The sequence below is a fragment of the Hyla sarda genome, chromosome 7 (assembly GCF_029499605.1).
Source record: "Hyla sarda isolate aHylSar1 chromosome 7, aHylSar1.hap1, whole genome shotgun sequence".
In the NCBI taxonomy this organism is placed as follows: domain Eukaryota; kingdom Metazoa; phylum Chordata; class Amphibia; order Anura; family Hylidae; genus Hyla; species Hyla sarda.
The window spans coordinates 39,364,692-39,385,988 of NC_079195.1; the positions used below are offsets into that span (position 1 = coordinate 39,364,692).

General features: G+C 40.8%; 1 protein-coding gene across 4 annotated transcripts in view; it reads right to left on the reverse strand.

The window, feature by feature from the left end:
• The window catches only part of CRTAC1 (cartilage acidic protein 1), a 661,264-nt gene that overhangs the window by 168,258 nt on the left and 471,709 nt on the right, over positions 1-21,297 (reverse strand). For all 4 annotated transcript variants that reach the window (XM_056531343.1, XM_056531341.1, XM_056531342.1 and 1 more), the window contains exon 6: positions 20,543-20,677. In XM_056531343.1, coding sequence (XP_056387318.1) covers positions 20,543-20,677 — 135 coding nt within the window. The remainder of the gene's footprint in view (positions 1-20,542; positions 20,678-21,297) is intronic.

Consider the following 21,297-nt stretch of genomic DNA (forward strand, 5'->3'; position numbering starts at 1 on the left):
GTATTAGGCACTAATAGCAGGTGATTATGGTTTTTAGTGCTCTGCTCATACTAACTGGGACCGCTGTTGTCTAATTTATTCATCAATGATATAGAGTATGGCATTAACAGCTCTGTTTCTATCTTTGCAGATGACACCAAGCTTTGTAGCACGGTACAGTCTATAGAGGATGTGTATAGGTTACAAGATGACTTGGATAGACTAAGTGTCTGGGCATCCACTTGGCAAATGAGGTTCAATGTGGATAAATGTAAAGTTATGCATCTGGGTACTAATAACCTGCATGCGTCGTATGTCTTAGGGGGGATCAAACTGGCAGAGTCACTGGTAGAGAAGGATCTGGGTGTACTTGTAGATCACAGACTACAGAATAGCATGCAATGTCAGGCTGCTGCTTCCAAAGCCGGCAGGATATTGTCATGTATCAAAAGAGGCATGGACTCAAGGGACAGGGACATAATACTCCCCCTTTATAAAGCATTGGTACGGCCTCACCTGGAATATGCTGTTCAGTTTTGGTCACCTGTCCATAAAAGGGACACTGTGGAGCTGGAAAGGGTGCAGAGACGCGCGACTAAACTAATATGGGGCATGGAACATCTTAGCTATGAGGAGCGATTAAAGGAGTTACAATTGTTTAGTCTTGAGAAGAGACGTTTAAGGGGGGATATGATAAACGTATATAAGTATATTAATGGCCCATACAAAACATATGGAGAAAAACTGTTCCAGGTTAAACTCCCCCCAAAGGACGAGGGGGCGCTCCCTCCGTCTGGAGAAGAAAAAGTTTAGTCTCAAGGGGCGACACGCCTTCTTTACCATGAGAACTGGGAACTTATGGAACAGTCTACCTCAGGAACTGGTCACAGCAGGAAAAATTAACAGCTTTAAAACAGGATTAGATACAATCCTGGAACAAAATAACATTAATGCTTATGAAGAAACATAAAATCCCATCCCTTCCCCAATATCGTGCCACACCCCTACCCTTCAATTCCCTGGTTGAACTTGATGGACATATGTCTTTTTTCGACCGTACTAACTATGTTGGCTGGCTATTATTAGCTTTTCAGTTGTTGTACACACCAGTGCTGTAGCACACAGTTGCTGTCTAGTACACCCAAAATTGCACTCTCTCTCTTAATCTCTCTCCCTTTCCTATCAGTGCTTCTAGGCAGGATTTGAGCTGCTGTAAAAATGCTTTTCTGTGCAACACACTGCTCTCTGTCCCTCTCTCTGCAATAGAACGCTGATATGAGTGGCCGCAAGATCGCTGCTGATTATATAGGGTTGTAACATCACAGGGGAGCCCAGGGCGCGTGCGCGCCGTCTATGCTAAATTTAAAGGGCCAGCGCACCAATAATTGATGCGCTGGTTCCTGATTCCCCCACTGTGTCCCTGCTTATTTAAGAGCTCTTCCCCTTCCTGCCCTTGCCGGATCTTTATGCCTAGTACCATTTTGAAAGCGTTCCCTACAGTTGTGTTTTGCCTTACCTGTTGCCGTGCCCGTTGCTATTGTCCTCTCGCCTGTGAACCTTGCCACCTGCCCTGACCTTTGCTACGTCCGACCACGCTTCTGCCTTCTCCTTAGTACTACGCCTGTCTCAGCAGTCAGTGAGGTTGAGCCGCTACCAGAGGACACCACCTGGTTGCTACCGCCACAGCAAGACCATCCCGCTTTGCGGCGGGCTCTGGTGAAAACCACTAGCGACTTAGAACCGATCCTCCAGTACGGTCCACGCCAATCCCTCACTGACACAGAGGATCCACCACCAGCCTGCCGAATCCTGACACCAAGTCTATTCTTATGCCAATAAACATTTGCAAGCTTTGGACCCCTTATGGGTTGTCGTGAGTTAAACCTGTTTTCTCTTTTAGGCATTTTGCACTTATTTTCTTCCCATATTCAGTTTACCCGATTGAACATCAAACCCCTGTTGAAGGACACTCAAGGTTATGGCATGGGTTTACCTTCCAAAAGCTACAGCAGATGGAATTTGCCTATTCAAAACATTTGTTTAAAGCTGTTATTTGTATTTAGCAATTTTCTTTTATGGTAAGATAGAAAAATGTTGACATTACTTAATAGTTTTTCTCAAATTTGCTATAGAGACAGAAGATATCTAGAATTAAATTATAGAATTTTACTGCCCCTATAAAAAAAAAAAAAATGTTCCTGCTTCTCTTCCCACCCAAAAAAAATATATATATATATATATAAAAATAAAAGCTGAAAAAAAAATAAACCTAATCTGGTCTGCCTTGAGAAAGCTCAACTCACTAAAGTATAAGAAGTATATAGTGTGGGAAGGGGAATCGGCTGTAAGCTATAGTGAAAGTCTCCAGCAGCCTGTAGTGAGTATTACGGTAATTTCAACTCACTACTGAATTCACAGCTTACACTTTTTAGTACTCTCCTATAATGTTCTCCATGCTGCGGCCTGTAATACTATATAGATATAAAGAGCAGGTTTTCCTCTCCAGTGTGTGCAGTGTAAGGGCAAGATCATAGCAGCTAGTCTAAACCAACTAGCTCAGGAACAACTGAAAATTACAGAATACAAAACGGCCATAAAATGACCACAAATAGTTCTACTTCTCAAACACATGCAGCAGCGCATCCTGAAAAGTTTAAGCTTTTTGCAAATAGGAATTTTTTTAGTTAGCTGACTCAGGTCACAGTTCAGAGAGGAGGCTAGGAAGTGATCAGATTCATGGGGGAGAAGAACAATACAAGGATGTAGGTCATATTATCTAAAAACAGCCCAATTGTTCTCCTTTACAGATAGATATATAGATTTATAGATAGATTCATAGATAGATAGATATTAGATAGATAGATATTAAATAGATAGATAGATATGAAATAGATATTAGATAGATAGATATGAAATAGATATTAGATAGATAGATAGATAGATAGATAAATAGATAATTTTACCAACTTAGCTTTGTGGAAAAACCCCTGTAATTCCCACGTCTCAATAACTCAGAGGTGGGGTAATTCTCTCTTTGAAGTTTGACAACACTATTTTCCTTAGCTAAAAAGGATTACAATAGATATCTCCAGTCACGAAGTGCTATTTCTTCTTCTGAAGGTAATTATACAGTAGAATCTTCATCTATTCTGGGCTTTCTTCTGTCTAGGATCTCCCACATGGGTGAAATATGAGAACTATATAATATGATTATTTCTTATGCTTCTACAAAATTTATTTTTAATCATGAAGACAATGGGACCTTGAGTTTGGTGCTTTCATAGATGATAAATGGGAACATAACCTACACTCTCTTCGACAGGGAGCCTGTCTTGATCACAAAATGGTCTAATTTATGCCTATTCACAGATTTTACTATTCTTTATATTTTCTTCATGAAATCAAGCTGTCATTTTCTTTGTAGCTTAAGTGCAATGGCCTTGATGCTGATTTTCCTTCCATGCTTTGGACTTGTCATCTATAATCTGCTTTACATTACTTAGGTTTTTATGACAAGTATGTTGTTGTCTTACACATAGAGTCAGGTCCATAAATATTGGGATATCGACACAATTCTAACATATTTTTTGGCTCTATACACCACCACAATGGATTTGAAATGAAACAAACAAGATGTGCTTTAACTCCAGACTGTCAGCTTTAATTTGAGGTGAACGGTGTAGGAATTACAACAGTTTGCATGTGTGCCTCCCACTTGCTAGGGGCCCAAAAGTAATGGGACAATTGACTTCTCAGCTGTTCCATGGCCAGGTGTGTGTTATTTCCTCATTATCTGAATTGCAATATGCACATAAAAGGTCCAGAGTTCATTTCAAGTGTGCTATTTGCATTTGGAATATGTTGCTGTCAACTCTCAGGATGATATCCAAAGAGCTGTCACTATCAGTGAAGCAAGCCATCATTAGGCTGAAAAAACAAACCCATAAGAGAGACAAACCCATCAGAGAGATAGCCAAAACATTAGGCGTGGCCAAAACAACTTGGAACATTCTTAAAAAGAAGAAACGCACCGGTGAGCTTAGCAACACCAAAAGACCCGGAAGACCAAGGAAAACAACTGAGGAGGATGAGCGAAGAATTATTTCCCTGGTGAAGAAAACCACCTCAGAACAGTTGTCCAGATGAAGAACAGTCTCCAGGAGGTAGGTGTATGTGTGTCAGAGTCATCAAGACTTCACCAGAGTGAATACAGAGGATTCACCACCAGATGGAAACCATTGGGGAGCCTCAAAAACAGGAAGGCCAGATTAGAGTTTGCCAAATGGCATATAAAAAATCCTTCACAGTTCTGGAACAACATCATATGGACAGAGACCAAGATCAACTTGTACTGGAGTGATTGAAAGAGAAGAATATGGAGAAGGAAAGGAACATGATCCTAAGCATACACCTCATCAGTAAACATGGTGGTGGTAGTGCTACGGCATAGTGGGCATGTATGGTGCCAATGGAACTGCTTCTCTTGATTGATGATGTGACTGCTGACAAAAGCAGCAGGATGAATTCTGAAGTGTTTCAGGCAATTTGAAGGGAAAATGCCCCAAGAACAAGCAGGAACTGAAGACAGTTGCAGTAGAGGTTTGTCAGAGCATTACCAGGGAAGAAACCCAGTGTCTGCTGATGTCTATGCATTCCAGACTTCAGGATGTAATTGACTGCAAAGGATTTGCAACCAAGTATTAAAAATTGAAAGTTTGATTTATGATTATTATTCTGTCTGATTACTTTTGGTCCCTTAACAAGTGGGAGGAACATATGCAAACTGTTGCAATTCCTACACTGTTCACCTGATTTGGATGTAAACACTAGAGATGAGCGAACATACAGTAAATTTGATTCGTCACAAACTTCTCGGCTCGGCAGTTGATGACTTATCCTGCGTAAATTAGTTCAGCCTTCAGGTGCTCCGGTGGGCTGGAAAAGGTGGATACATTCCTAGGAAAGAGTCTCCTAGGACTGTATCCACCTTTTCCAGCCCACCGGAGCACCGGAAAGCTGAACTAATTTATGCAGGATAAGTCATCAACTGCCGAGCTGAGAAGTTTGTGACGAATCGAATTTGCTGTGAGTTCGCTCATCTCTAGTAAATACCCTCAAATTAAAGCTGACAATCTGGAGTTAAAGCACATCTTGTTTGTTTCATTTCAAATCCATTTTGGTGGTGTATAGAGCCAAACATGTTAGAATTGTGTCGATGTCCCAATATTTATGGACCTGACTTTAAGTCCCTGTAGACAAATATGTTTCACTTAGTTTAGTAATTTCTATAAAAATTTAGGAATATTTGTTTCTTTTTTCTTTTTCATCGTCTCTTTCCTCCCGTAAAGATGTTGACTGGTCACTAGACAGCACAACTTGACTTTACCTATTAAGTGCATTCATACTACAGAATATTTGTCCGGCATTTCTCGGATATTCAGAATGCAATGGCAGCCTTTGACCATGGACCATGCAAACCTTTGCCATTTCATTGACGGCAATGCAGTCTTTGAGGAATTCCCCCAAAAGACTAAACATTGTTATTCTTTTGACAGGTCCAAATCTGGAATATTCCATTCACACCAATGTAAAATTAATGAAGCAGCATTTTTAAACAGAAATCCACTTGGAAATTCCATAGTGTGAATGCACCTTTACAGTTGGCTTTCTTTGAGTCTACTTTGGTTCTCAGTACTCAGATACCCCTAGAAATTACAATAGTACTAAATGGTACCAAAAGAAGAAAAAAAAATCAACATACTAAGCACGGTAGGTAACAAGAACAAAGATAGAAACTAACCAACAGATGACAGAAACAGGACATAATGAAATGAATGACAGCACAAATTGTTGATCATGATGGGAGTCAGGATTGAAACAGAATATAAAAAACAAAAACAAACACGTGAACTGACCTTAACTTTCTGTCCCTAATATTTCCCTAGATTTCCATCCTTTGAACTCTAAACTCTAAAGTAATAATAAGGCACTAGAACCCAGAGAAGCAAAGCAGAGCAGAAAATGAAAACACAAAAGGAAAAATATGTTACTAATGTCCCCACTCTTAACAATCCAGGGCAGGCAGTCAAAATTTGCTGATTTCATGCAATGGCTCAACAATAAGACTGTTGTACAGCAATTGCTCAGCAGAAAGATTCCTACTATACATTCATTTTGGTTTTAAAGAGTACCCGTCACCAAACAAAACTTTTTATATGTTGTTCCTTATGTAATTATAAGACTCTTTGCTACTTACTTGCTGTTAAAATTTTCAATCTTTATATGTTTTTAATGTAATTTAAAAAAGGCCACTAAGATGCGCTGTTCTGTTCCCAAGCAGTTAGTTTGGTCTCCTTAAGGCCTGGCAGGAGACCGAGACCAAACTCAGGAAGTGTGCACAGCTCCCGCAGGCTTCAGTGACGTTGGGCCTGCTGGGGAATGCCCACTTTTTACTGCCGAGAGCTCATACAATGTGAGCAAGGGGAAAGGTATGATACAGAGCCTTTTTAACCCCTTAAGGACCCAGACATTTTTCACCTTAAGGACCCGAGCATTTTTTGCACATCTGATCACTGTTACTTTAAGCATTAATAATCCTTGATACTTGCATAATTTCTTGGTGAAAAATTCCAAAATTTCATGAAAAATTAGAAACTGTTGCATTTTTCTAACTTTGAAGCTCTCTGCTTGTAAGGAAAATAGACGTACCAAATAAATTATATATTGCTTCACATATACAATATGTATACTTTATGTTTGCACTTTTGGAAGACATCAGGGGGCTTTTGGAAGACATCAGGGGGCTTTAAAGTTCAGCAGCAATTCTCAAATTTTTCATGGAACTTTCAAAATCTGAATTTTTCAGGGACCAGTTCAGTTTTGAAGTGGATATGAAGGGCCTTCATATTAGAAATACCCCACAAATGACCCCATTATAAAAACTGCACCCCTCAAAGTATTCAAAATGACATTCAGAAAGTTTGTAAACTCTTCAGGTGTTTCACAGGAATAGCCGCAAACTGAAGGAGAAAATTCAAAATCTTCTTTTTTTTTTCAATCGCATATTCTTGTAGACCCAGATTTTGAATTTTTACTAGGGTTAAAAGGAGAGAATTCATCATAAAATTTGTGACCCAATTTCTCTGAAGTAAGGAAATACCTCATATTTGGATGTAAAGTGCTCTGTGGGTACACTAGAGGGCTCAGAAGAGAAGGAGCGACAATGGGATTTTGGAGAGTGAATTTTGCTGAAATGGTTTGTAGGGGGCATGTCGCAGTTGGGAATCCCCTATGGTACCATAACAGCAAAAAAAAAAAAAAATACATGGCATACAATTTTGGAAACTATACCCCTCAAGGCACGTAACAAGGGGTGCAGTGAGCCTCAACACCCCACAGGAGTTTGACGGCTTTTCGTTAAAGTCAGATGGAAATACCCCATGTTAGGATGTAAAAATGCTCTGCGGGCGAACTACAATGCTCAGAAGAGAAGGAGTCACATTTGGCTTTTGGAAATCAAAGTTTACTGAAATGGTTTTTGGGGGGCATGTCACATTTAGGAAACCCCTATGGTGCCAGAACAGCAAAAAACATTTTTTTTTCACTAATATGCTGGTTTTTGTATGGGAAATGTGTGGATGTCAAGTGCTCTGCTGGGTAACTACAATGCTCAGAAGAAAAGGAGCGCCATTGAGCTTTTGGAGAGAGAATTTGGTTGGAATAGAAGTCGGGGGCCATGTGCGTTTACAAAGCCCCCCCCCCCCCCGTGGTGCCAGAACAGTGGACCCCACTGAGTGAGCATTTACACCCCACTGGCGTTTGACAGATCTTTGGAACAGTGGGCTGTGCAAATGAAAAATTACATTTTCATTTTTACGGACGACTGTTCCAAAAATCTGTCAGACCCCTGGGGGGTGTAAATGCTCACTGTACCACTTATTACATTCCATGAGGGCTGTAGTTTCCAAAATGGGGCCACACAATGGGGGGGTCCATTGTTCTGGCACTATGGGGGCTTTGTAGACACACGTGGCCTTCAATTCCGGACAAATTTTCTCTCCAAAAGCCCAATGGTGCTCCTCTTCTGAGCATTATAATTCGCCCGCAGAGCACTTTACATCCATATATGGGGTATGTTCTTACTCAGAAGAAATGGGGTTACAAATTTTGGGGGACTTTTTTTTTCCAATTTTCCCTTGTAAAAATAAAAAATGTAGGGTAACATCAGCATTTTAGTTAAACATTTTTTTTCATTTTCCCATCCAACTTTAGCGAAAATTCATCAAACACCTGTGGGGTGTTAAGGCTCACTTTACCCCTTGTTACGTTCCGTGAGGGGTGTAGCTTCCAAAATGGGGTCACACATGGGTATTAGTTTTTTTTCAGTTTATGTCAGAACCTCTGTAAAATCAGCTACCCCTGTGCAAATCACCAATTTAGGCCTCAAATGTACATGTGCGCTCTCACTCCTGAGCCTTGTTGTGCATCCGCAGAGCATTTTACGCCCACATATGGGGTATTTCCATACTTAGTAGAAATCGAGTTACAAATTTTGGGAGTCTTTTTTCTCTTACCGTGAAAATAAAAAGTATGGGGCAACACCAGCATGTTAGTGTAAACATTTTTTATTTTTTTACACTAACAGGCTGGTGTAGACCCCAACTTTTCCTTTTCATAAGGGATAAAAGGAGAAAAAGCCCCCCCAAAATTTGTAACTCAATTGCTCCCGAGTATGGAAACTAGAGATGTAGATATACAAAAGCTGGAGGTACGCAACTACAACTCCCAGCATGGCAAGACAGCCGTTTGCTGTTCGTGCATGCTGGGAGTTGTAGGTTTTCAAGATTTAGAGGGCCACAGTTTAGAGACCACTGCACAGTGATCTCCAAACAGTAACCCTCCAAATATTGCAAAACTACGAATCCCAGCATGCCCAAACAGCAAACAGCTGTCTGGGCATGCTGGGAGTTGTAGTTTTGAAACATTTAGAGGGCTTCAGTTTAGAGACCACTATATAGTTGTCTCCAAACTGTAGTCCTCCAGATGTTGCTAGGTAACAACTCACCAGCTTCCGTAGTCAGCAGGATCGCTGCAGCAGGGAGCCACACCCCATCACCGCCAATCGCCGCCAGTAAGTGACCGCTGGACACAGGACAGTTCCCCCATTCTGCCCAGACTGCCGTCGGTGGGCAGAGCAGGGGAACCAAACTTTAACCCCACCCCTGATCTGCTATTGGTCGACCAATAGCCGGGATGGAAGGGGTGTCACCCCTGCCATCTCACTCCTATCCCTTTAGGGGGATCGAGGATGTCTTTGACATCCCCTTTCCCCCTTATTTTCCGGGACACCAGAGACCCGTATGACCTGGAATCACCTCAGATTTGCGGCAATCGCTGACATCGGTGGTTCTCAGGCCCCCCCCCAGGGTTTGCACGGGGTGAATGCTGAATGATTTAAGCAGGCATCCCTGTCCAGTCCCCGCCCGGCGAGCGGCGGGGACTGAAATTCCCACGGGCGTACAGGTACGCCCTTGGTCCTTAAGTACCAGGGAGCCAGGGTGTACCTGTACGGCCTGGGTCCCTAAGTGGTTAAAGCTTGTAAAAAAATTTTAACAGCAGGAGGGGTGTTAGGGAATATAATCTGAGTTATTTCAGAAACTATGATTTAATGAAAGGTACTCTTTAAGCATTGGTCATGAGTGAGATAGGAGGAAGGGATATTCTATTTATTATTCTAAAATAATTATATTTAAATGTTATTGTCTGAATTGAATGTAAACAAATTATGTATTGAAGTAAAAAAAAAAATCACCTGGACAGGTTCAATTTAGGTCTTTGGGGCCCTTTGTGAAATGAATAAGCACTGCAAAAATATAAGTGATAGTGTGAGTCCCACTTCTTTATTAAATTAACTTAAAGCTACTAAGCCCTGATGCAGATTCTGTAGACGGGCTCCTTAAGGGGTGCTTTTGACAATTGCAATGTGTGCACAGCTTCCAGGTCCTTCTATTCCATCAATTTGCCCCTATATAGGCCCAATAGCCGCTGCAAGGACACTTTCTATGAAATATATCCTGTACCTGCCTAAACATGGCTGACCAATAAAATACTAAATTCTGATGGCCATCTATCCCAAATTCTCTTTATGCCGATACAGTAATCCAACATGGCTATAAACTATAGAGTCCATATCTCCTCTATTAAACACGTTACCTGGTATATATTACATCTCAGCTTGGTTATTAATGAATCAATATTTATTACCTAATTTGTGTTTATATGCTGTATCAAAACCCTGACTTAGCAAATAACTTAACACAAGCAATGAATATCCCCCGACTTGGTAATTATGATCAATCATATTCTAGTGTCCTGAAATCGTATATCCAGTATATCTGTCAGTGTTATTGCTGTATCTTCATTTGCTCTCACCTGCCTCTTTGACATACCGCTTCTCCTGAGATGCCTAAACTATTAACTATCAAATCCCTTTTGGTCATCGCCATCTTTTTCACCCTCCTCCCGTCTTTATATCGGTTCACAAATATGTGAGAATTCCCCTCTTCAAGGACTATTGTTAGACATATTTTGCCTCTGCAATAAATGGATCTTGCGTCGTCCCCAATCCGGCATGAAAATCAGGATTAATTGAGTTTCTTTATATTCGGTTTGATGGTGCTGTTTGTGCCATAAAAGATGATTAGTCATTTTAGATTCCATATTGCTATTGTCATTTGCTTTTATAGCCATCCGGCTTTGAACTCTCCACCTTCCTTAATAGCTTTGTGAACTACAAGCCTCTTCCCCCTCGGATTTACAGGTGTTTAAAAAAAACTCTGCGAGGAAGAGCGACCTCGGCTGTATCCTCTCTAATAGAATTGTCTCAGAAGTAACAGTTTGTTTAATTGGAGCGTACATTTGCTTAATTGTATTCTGCGCCACATATAACCAAACATGACATTTACACTGCTTTCTCACTCAGACCCATTTGTTGCATAGTGTGGCTTCAAATGCAAAATTTGACACAAATTGCGTCTTTATAAAGATTGAGATGAGCCGGCGATGCATATAAAAGCGCTGGAAAAACATCTCCGAATACCTTGTTATGGCATTCTGTCTTATTGGCATTGTCTCATCAAGACAAGCACTTTCCATATTTCCTATATAATTATCAGAGGGGGGCTCCCGATTTAGCTCCCCACCCCTAGCACACCGAGCCTACCAATATATTAAATTTAAGGGGTTGTACCATGATTAAAAGTTATTGCCTATCCTCATCTGATTGCAGGGTCCAACTGCTGGGACTCCTGTGATCTCAATAACAGGGAATGGCTGCCATAGAAAAACAATAAAGTGAAGCAGCGCATGCGCACCTCAATGCTTCATTCTGATGTTCTGATTAGTTGGACCGCCACATTAGGATAGTTATCCTCTATCTGTATTGTGCTAACCTGCCTGATACTCTGCTACTGCCATTCTTAGGATGCTCGGTTGCCCGCTGATCACCTCGAAATACCTGCTCAGCCAGCCACTAGCTTAAAGAAGTACTCTGGTGGAAAACATTTTTTGTATATCAACTGGATCCAGAAAGTTAAATAGATTTGTAAATTACTTTTATTAATCCTTCCAGTACTTACCAGCTGCTGTATACTACACAGGAAGTTCATTTGTTCTTTTCTGTCTGACCACAGTGCTCTCTGCTGACACCTCTGTCCATGTCAGGAACTGTCCAGAGCAGGAGCAAATCCCCATAGCAAACCTATTCTGCTCTGGACAGTTCCTGACATGGACAGAGGTGTCAGCAGAGAGCACTGTGGTCAGACAGAAAAGTAATTCAAAGAGAAAAGAACTTCCTCTGGAGCATACAAAAGCTGATAAGTACTGGAAGGATTAAGATTTTTTTTAATAGAAGTAATATACAAATCTGTTTAACTTCCTGTCACTAGTTTATTTAAAAAATAAATGGTTTCCCACTGGAGTCCCCCTTCAAGCAGTGGACATCACCAGTTGATAAGCATGGATTCAGGAACCATCTGAACCGTAGCGATAGGGCTATTGGGCAATTTGTCTTTTGCTGGACAACCTCTTTAGTTATACCTGTAGTGCTTAGAGGGCAAGCTAAAGCTTCCCAGGGCCAATATTTTACAACTTCCATACTTAAATTATGAAAAATAAAGTTACAAAGTACCTCTATAGCTATACAAGCCAAAATGACCACATTCACAATCTGGATTCAAAAGTTTTAACAAGTCGGTGGTGTCTCTCAGATATGAACTAGCTAAGGAAAAGGTCTACATATATCCATATATATTTCCCATACAGAAACCGCAGGGCTAACAGATAATAACAATAACAGTCGATCGACAGAGGTCCACATCCATGACAATCTGCTGATCACCAGGATAGTTTTTAATATAAAATAAAGGTTGTTATTAATGTACTACCTCAATGTGGGGTGGGGTCACTCATTTAAGATGATCCAGTTTTAGACTTTACACATAAGGATGCAGTTATAAAAGATGGATCAGTGTGGCATTGTACAAGGAAGCTTTTGAAGTAGAACACTTCTGTAAGGCTGCATTTATACCACATTTGGGACATAAGGCAGCCGGATCCAGCAGGGTAATTTAAAAACCACGTCCTTTTGTTTCACTACCGCATCCATGCCGTACCCTATTTATTTCAATGAGGTGACCGGAGTCAGCTATAAACTCTGATCGGCTCATTTTTCCACCGTATACGGTTTTTGAAACAGACTGAAAACTGTGGCCTGCTGCGCTTTTCAGTTCAGTTCCAAAACTTGATACAGTGGGATAATGAGCCGACCTGAGTAAGTAGCTGACTTTGTTCACCAAATGAATTAGGTACGGCATGAGTTTGCAGGAATATGTCAAGAGACTTTTTAGAAATTTCCCTGTTTTGATCTGTCTGCTGGATGCCCCAAATGGAGTTGTGAATGCAGTCTAATATGGCATCTGATGTGAGTGTAGAACAGCTACAAAAAGTGCCTGTTTTTCTGAGGGACCAAACATATACATGTATTACACTAGAGGTTGCTAACCCAGTCCAGGATTAATTTTTTTTCCTGTTCTATTTTAATGGAGTAACTGAAAATAAAACAAAATGCTGGTGGGATTTGAGGACTGGGTAGGGAACCACTGTATAACACAAACAGTATCATCATTTTATTGGTACCGTATATACTCGAGTATAAGCCGACCCGAATATAAGCCGAGGCCCCTAATTTCCCCCCAAAAAAACATGGAAAAGTTATTGACTCGGGTATAAGCCTAGGGTGGGAAATACATCATCCCCCCTCTCATCATCCAGACCCCCGTCATTAACCATTGGCTGTCCGGGCATGCTGGGAGTTGTAGTTTTGAAACATCTGGAGGTCCGCAGGTTGAAGACCACAGCCCAGGCCTTCGTCGTTATCCAGACCCCCTCCCCCCTTTAGTTTTGTACTCACCTCCGCTCGGCAGGACATTAGGGGGAGCTGGTCCGGGCCATCTGTGCTGCAGGAACCATCCGGTGGGGAGAGATAGTCGTTCCGGGCTGTCCATCTTCACCGGGGGGGGGGCCTCTTCTCCGTGCTTCGGGCCCAGCCCCGGAATAATGGCGTTGCCTTGACGACGACGCACAGGGATGTTCATGAGCAACGCCCGGAATGACTATCCCTCCCCTCCGGACGGTCCCTGCAGCACAGATGGCCCGGACCAGCTCACCCTAAAATTCCGCCGAGCCGAGGTGAGTACAAAACTAAAGGGGGGAGGGGGGGGGTCTGGATAACGATTAAGGCCCGGGCAGTGGTCTTCAACCTGCGGACCTCCAGATGTTTCAAAACTACAACTCCCAGGATGCCAGGACAGCCGATGGCTGTCCGGGCTTGCTGGGAGTTGTAGTTTTGAAACATCTGGAGGTCCGCAGGTTGAAGACCACTGAGGGCGGAGAGTTCACTCGAGCATAAGCCGAGGGGGGTGTTTTCAGCACGAAAAATTATGCTGAAAAACTCAGCTTATACTCGAGTATATACGGTAACCATGTAATACCTTATTTCCCCTGTGGTTGTGCTAGAACAGAGTTAAAGGGATGGTCCATCGAAAAACAACTTATCCCCAATCCACAGGATAGGAGATAAGTGTCTGATAACGGGAGGGCTCTGACCACTGGGCCCCTCCGTGATCTCCTGAATGGGACTCCAGCTCTCTGAAAGGAACCTGTGCTACAGACAGCATGTGCTCTATTAATTCCCTATGAGAGTGTCGAAGAGACACAAAATGTGTACTCTGGCATCTCTGGCGCTCCCATAGAGAATGAAGTGCTATGAGCCTGTAGCACTTAAAGCGTCACTGTTGTTAGAAACAACTTTTTTTCCATTTAATACTTCCTTAAAAACTAAACATTTTCCTAATATACTTCATTATAAAATGTAATTGCTAAAGAAGTGAAACAAGAGTGTATAGAAAATGGCCACTAGGGGTCTCTGTCTTTTCAATTTTGCAAATGAACCCTATGAATCCAGCCTTTTTGGTCCATCAATGAAAAGGACCAAAATACTTGATGGGAGGGGGAGGGAGGTTTGGTTATCTCCAGTCTGGTGTCAGAGCACAGACAAGATCCAGACAGATTGCAGTCTTTAAGAAGCGAAGCATTCACATACACAGTGATAAGCAATACAAGGTGCTAAACTATTACTTATATGCAAAATGGTCTCTTTTTGGTCCTTTTATTAACTTATTTCTTTTGTATTTGCACCACACAGGGTCCACAAGCATGCATTTTAGTTAAAAAGCTTTGAAAATGTAAAAAATATTAATTTTTTTGGCAGAAAATGTAGATCTTTCTTCTGTCCTTGCACTATATAGTTTCACATGGCTGCATTAGAGAGCATGCATTTAGGTAAAAAGTTCTGCAAATGTAAAAATGTTTGTGCAGACCTTATGACGGGGTAGAGGAGCTCATCATACTCCAGGGGAAACGCCCCCAGCCTCTCAGAGAAATTCAGAAAGACTCATCACAGTAATATATAGAATAAAAAGTATTTTACATATTAACACATGCATATTATTATGCATACAGGTCTTAGGGCACATTACTAACCTGGCTTAAAGAGTACCTGTCATCAAACTAAACTTTTAATATATTGTTCTTTGCTATTTACTTGCTGTTGAAATTCTAAACTTTTATATGTTTTTAATGTGATTGAAAAAATGGCCACTAGGTGGCTCTGTTCTGTTCCCTGCTCAAGTCAAACAGTTAGTTTGGTTTCCTCCCGGACTTGCAGAATTCTAAAATCAGGAAGTGCATGTCGGTCATGGCGAGGCACTGCTCTCACAGTCTCCAGTGATGTCATGCCAGCTGTGGAACGCCCACTTTCTCCTGCACAGAGCTCAAACAATGTGAGCAAGGGGGAAAGGAATGATACAGAGCTTTTTAAAGCTTGGGAAAAAAAATTAAGAGCAGAAGGGGTGTTAGGAGTAATTAGGGAATTTAACTGGAGTTAGTTTACAAATGGTTTGATGACAGGTACTCTTTAAGCATTATTTTTACATTGTCTCCTCATGGTCAAACACTTATAGGGATAGGGGATACATTTTTTTTCCCCTGGACCACCTCTTTAAGCATTTGCTGGCAGGTTCACCTGCAGATACGGGCTGATCGCAAGGACTTCCTGTGATCAGCTTATTTTAGGCGGTAAAGACCCGATTCATTGCAAAAACAAGAAAACAGCTTAACCAGGACAAAAATATAGTAATGAGGACTAGAGGTTACTGTAACATCTACACCCCGCAATTCAATGGTCGAATGAACATAAAGGCGGTGGTTTAGCAATTATGCACGGTATGCATTACTTTCTGTAATTTCTGATGAATAAACAAGGTCATTTATAAAGTAACAGAAAATTATAGGAAACACGGGTTTAACAATCCAAAATCACAACATCATTTGCTTCTATTGTGCCGCCATCATGAGCAATCAGCTTGCCGATAAGGTCTCCGGGTTCCCATAATGAACAAAAATCACAGCTAATCCTAAGCGTTTAAAAGAAAAGACAGAAACGTATTGGATATAGTAGTAGATGCGCTATAAAATATCGGTCATGAACTAACAATACTACAAAGAATATACAGTATTTGAGCAGAGGAGTAGAGCCCGCTCCCGCTGGATTTTAGACCATTACCGCCTGCTCCTGCAAGGTGTGTGTTCCACTTCTGCCCACTTCCTTAATATGTGTGTCCAATCCCGCCCGCTACCGCAAACATTTTGTCACAGCGTTTAGAGATAGTACCCCCGTTGCCATTTTATTAGCCTTTATGCAATTTTATCACCCCTTGTGCCATTTCATCAGCCCCCCTGTGGCATTTCAGAGGTTTGCGGAACTGTGCAGGATTTTGCGGGACCCACTCTATGTTCTGTGACTGACCGCCCTCCGCCCGCTACAACCTCATTCCTGCCCACTACTGCAAGTGTTTTATTGGATTCCGACCCGGCAGTGTGAACAAAGTTAAAAGTCCACAGTTTTGAGGCTTCAATACCACTGATAGTACCATATAGAGCAATGGTCTCCAAACTGTGGCCCTTCAGACGTTGTAACCTACAACTCCCGGCATGCCCGAACAGCCATTGGCTGTCCGGGCATGCCAGGAGTTGTAGTTTTGCAAGTCTGCTGGCCACTGTTTGCTGAGTACTGATAAAGAGAATGGGAAGAGGAGTTTAAACATAAGCAAAGTTCTTGCCATGCATATTAGATGACCTGAAAAAAAGACCCTGGGTATCCTGCACATCACATAACACAAATATCCAAGAGGTGGATCTTTCATGATGAGTGCACCGAGCTCTGTGTGCTAAGCACTTTCCCAGCCCTTCCTCTCAGCTATGAGTGACAGCTCTAATATCCAATCAGGAGACTTCTAAACAGGCACTGTGTCATTTGAACAAACTCTGCATAGATCAATCGTACAAGTGAAAATAAGAAACGTTTTAATATATCTTTAATATATCTTATCACCGCCCCCCCCCCCCCCCACCCTCCTCCTGCTCAAATCTTCTACTCTGAAAATCAGCTCAGCTTTGTCTTGTGTCTGCAAGACCAGCAATACAATTCTACGGAGGGGGGAGGAGGAGGAAGCTCAGCTCACCAGCTCTGGGAGAACTGCTAATTAGAGATAAAACCTGCAGAGCAGAAACACCCCCAGAAAATATATCATATCAAAGTTATATAATGGTCAGAAACAGTGCTGTTCCTAATGTACACAGAGGTTAGCTTATCCTGAAAGGTCACCTAAAATGACAGGAACACTTTTGAAGGAAGGACAAACTCTCTAACCCCTTTAGGACAAGGCCAATGTTGGTTTTGCACTTTCTTTCTTTCCTCCTCCCCTTCTAAAAATCATAACAATTTTAATTTTGCACCTACAGACCCATATAAGGGCTTGTTTTTGTGACATCAATTGTAATTTGTAATGACATCAATCATTTCATTACAAAATCTAAGGTAAAACAGTAAAAAAGAAAATATTTGTGGAGTGAAATAAAAATAAATAAAATAAAAACGCCATTTTGTTATTTTGGGGGCTTCTGTTTCTACGCAGTGCACTTTTCGGTGAAAATGAAATGTTATCTTTATTATGTAGGTCCATATGGTTACAAGGATACCCAATTTATGTAGGTTTTATTTTATTTTACTACTTTAAAAAAAAATATTACTACATGCACCAAAATGATGATGCTTAAAATTGTCCTATTCTGACCCCTGTAACTTTTTTATTTTTTAGCATACAGGGTTAAATGAGGGCTCATTTTTTGCTGTGTGCTGTAGCCTGGAGTTTTTATTGGTACCATTTTTTGCTTTCATGGGAGTTTTTGATCACTTTTTAAAAATGTTTTATGGTATATGAAGTGATCAAAAATGCACTGTTTTGGACCTTGGTGTTTTTATATGTGTACGCCATCAACTGAGCAGTTTAGCTAACCCTATATTTTAATATTTCCGACATTCACGCACGTGGTGGTACCATATAAGATTAGGTTTTTTTTATTACAATATTTTATTTAATAAATGGGAAAAGGGAGGTGACTCAAACTTTTATTAGGGAAGGGGTTATTGATGCTATGCTGCTCTAGCCTGCAGAGCCTGACTAGAGCTTCAGAGCTTCGATCAGATGGCGTGGAGGCAGGTAAGGGCCCTCCTGCGGTCCACTCAGCTAATTCGTCACAGATGTCCTGATCATCTCAGCTGAGCTAACCGGCATCTAGCTAACCTGAATTTAGATGCCACAATCAATTTTGATTGCAACGTCTAAAGGGTTAATACTGGTCATTTGCCTGATCGGCAATGACCGGCATTAACCGTGGGTGCTGGCTGCTAATAGCAACAGGCACCCACCGGGTATAAAGCTTGCTCAGCTTGTGAGCACACTTCAAACCCCCGTAATGGGACCAAGGCATAAAGGTATGCCCTTGGTCCTTAATGGGTTAAAAGGGTACCCCGCTGCAGGACATCTTTTCCCTTATCCTGTAGATAGGGGATAAGATGTCCTGCACTGGAGTCCCCCTTTAATGATCGCCTATGACCTTCCAGAGACATCACCAGATGCAGAATAAATATTTATAGTGTACCCCTTTTAGGGCACCACTATGCTTTTATAGGGCACATGGAAATGCATTGGTAAGATCATTTATTAACCTCCATTTCTGCTGCCTTTGTCAGTTATTATTGCAATGTTTCATGTATACCCAGAACCTGCTTTTACCCAGACTCCGGCTTTCTGCCTATGACTATATTAATATGCAATAACTACTGTACATGGAAGCTTTCTTGTTGGTCACAAAGCCAAACCAAACAGAGAGTACTTAGCGGCTCATAAATGTATAATAAACATTATATCATGGAGAGACAAAAATGGTGGGACAACAGATTGCTGAATCTACAAAACAGCAAGGGCGGTAGTAATGTTCATACTGTGGAAGTGATGTTAGAATTATTAACTTTAGAAACCTTTCACAGAATAGAGTCATGCATTTAAATTACTGCATGCACTATTATATACAGTATGCACTGTAACTACATACTATAACATGCACATCATATGTACACTATAACAGGTACAATTATATGTGGACTATGGATGACATTACTGTATTATACTACTTATGAACTTGCATTATTAGAACCCCTGAACCCCAGGACCCCTGTCCCTGAATATTGCATAATCACCATAAATGACAATTCCACAACTTGAAGACAATCCCTACTCTGACTGAGTGCAGGGACGTCACGGGTCAAAACAACAAACAATTCACAATACAGTAAAATTTTGAGAGAAACATTTAGTAGACAATGGGATAACAGGCACAAGAGAGTAAACTCAGGGGAAGACAAACAGAAAAAGGATAGTCAGCAAGCCGGATCAAAAAGCTAAGAGAATAACAGAAGTACTGAATCGTATAGCAAATGGCAAATAGCAAACACAGAACAAGATTTAGAATAGATGTAGCTACAGAGAAAACTCTTTCACAAGCAAAGTCTGAGAGGACACTGCAAACTAAAATAGCCAGAGCTTAGCAGGGTGTGGATGAAAAACAACACCTGGCCAGAGAATCACAGGACAGGATAGGACAACTATGCTGAAACTGAGGTTTCGAATAACTGAGAGGTCGTTGACTAAATGTTAGCATCTCTAGCTAGAAGAACTGACGCTGGTCTTCCTCTCTAAGATCACAGAAGAAAATGTCCATCATGTCAGAACAAAGATGGTACACAGGGGCCATCATTTACTATTGCAAACCTGACATGTTTTGTTGGGGTTAGTGCCAGATTCTGGCGCATTGCGCCAGAATTTGCGCCAGAATTCAAAGAAACCCGACTAACTCTCCATTTTACTAAGACAATCCGGTTGCGGCCGCTGGGAAAAGGGGGCATGGTCACCGAAAATGGGCGTGTTCCCGACATTTTCACAAAACCCTACATATTTACTGAGGAAAACCCTACAGATCCGAGCATGTGTAAAAAACAAAATGTAGGGAAAGTGGAAAATGTAGGGAAACCTTAGTAAATATCGTGGAAAAAAAAAATTGTAGGGAAATAAAACCCCCAAAGAAACCTACACTCCACTCTTAGTAAATCAGGGCCAGGGTGTCTTTGTGAGTTCCTAGCGGTGCTAATACCTTCAAGATTAGCCAAATGCTATTGCCAAATGCATGTTATGTTAATGCACAAAAATGGCACCAATGCAGGGCATGTGGACCCATTTAGCTCCACCCAGTAAAAGTACAATGTTCACACACAAGGCTCACAGGACAACCGAATCTATCTCCAGGTGGGACACCAAGTTAAAACGCCAACAGGAGGGTAACATTTAAAGACATTTTAAAGAGGTTCTCTACTGTAGACAATCCATTTTGGTAGACGGTTCCCCCGAGGATAAGCTGATCACATGGTGTCCATTGATGGTCTGGTAACTGTAAGAGGACAAGGGTTCTAGAAGAAAGCATTCCATTTCCCTGCAGCACCGCCACAGGTGAAATGAGAATATTATAGAGATATGCAGTCAAAGTTTCTTACCTGCACTTGCAGCCATATCAACGAATGTCCCATCGCCTTTATTCTGAAAGAGGAAGTTTGGTCCATTCTCATTGTCGCAAAAAATATCAGATGCTGCGGAGCTCAGGATTGGTCCAACAGTGACTCCACGTCCACCTATAGAAACAGGAAGAAATAACAGAGGTGAATGAATAAAGAATAAATGTCAGAATAAAGAAATGCCTCTTAAAGTACATGGTAGGATGTTAGTCACCACGTGAAAACTATACATACATATATATATATATATATATATATATATATATATATACATACATACACACACACACACACTCTGGGGAAAAAATAATACAAAAATAAAATTCTAAACATTTTATAGTCTAAACAATTTCAAATAACATAGTAACATTTTACAAATAAAAATAATATTAGTCCCAAAATGATGTTACACCTAACAAAATTAGAATATCATAATATATCATAGTTTAAAAATACACAAATAATATTTGACAATGTAAACAAATAATGTTCTGATGATTATTTAAATATTACTATAAAACTAGCAAAAAATCCTAAAATGTTTTAAAAATACCCAAATATTACAAAAATATAAAAATATAAAATGTTTACAAATTATAAAAATGCTAATAATTATTTGTATTACTATTATTATAATCATAATAATTACTATAACAATATCCAGTTAAAATAAAAATAAAAACCCCAAACAATATTATATAAATATACAACGAATATTACAAATTGATTCATGCTTA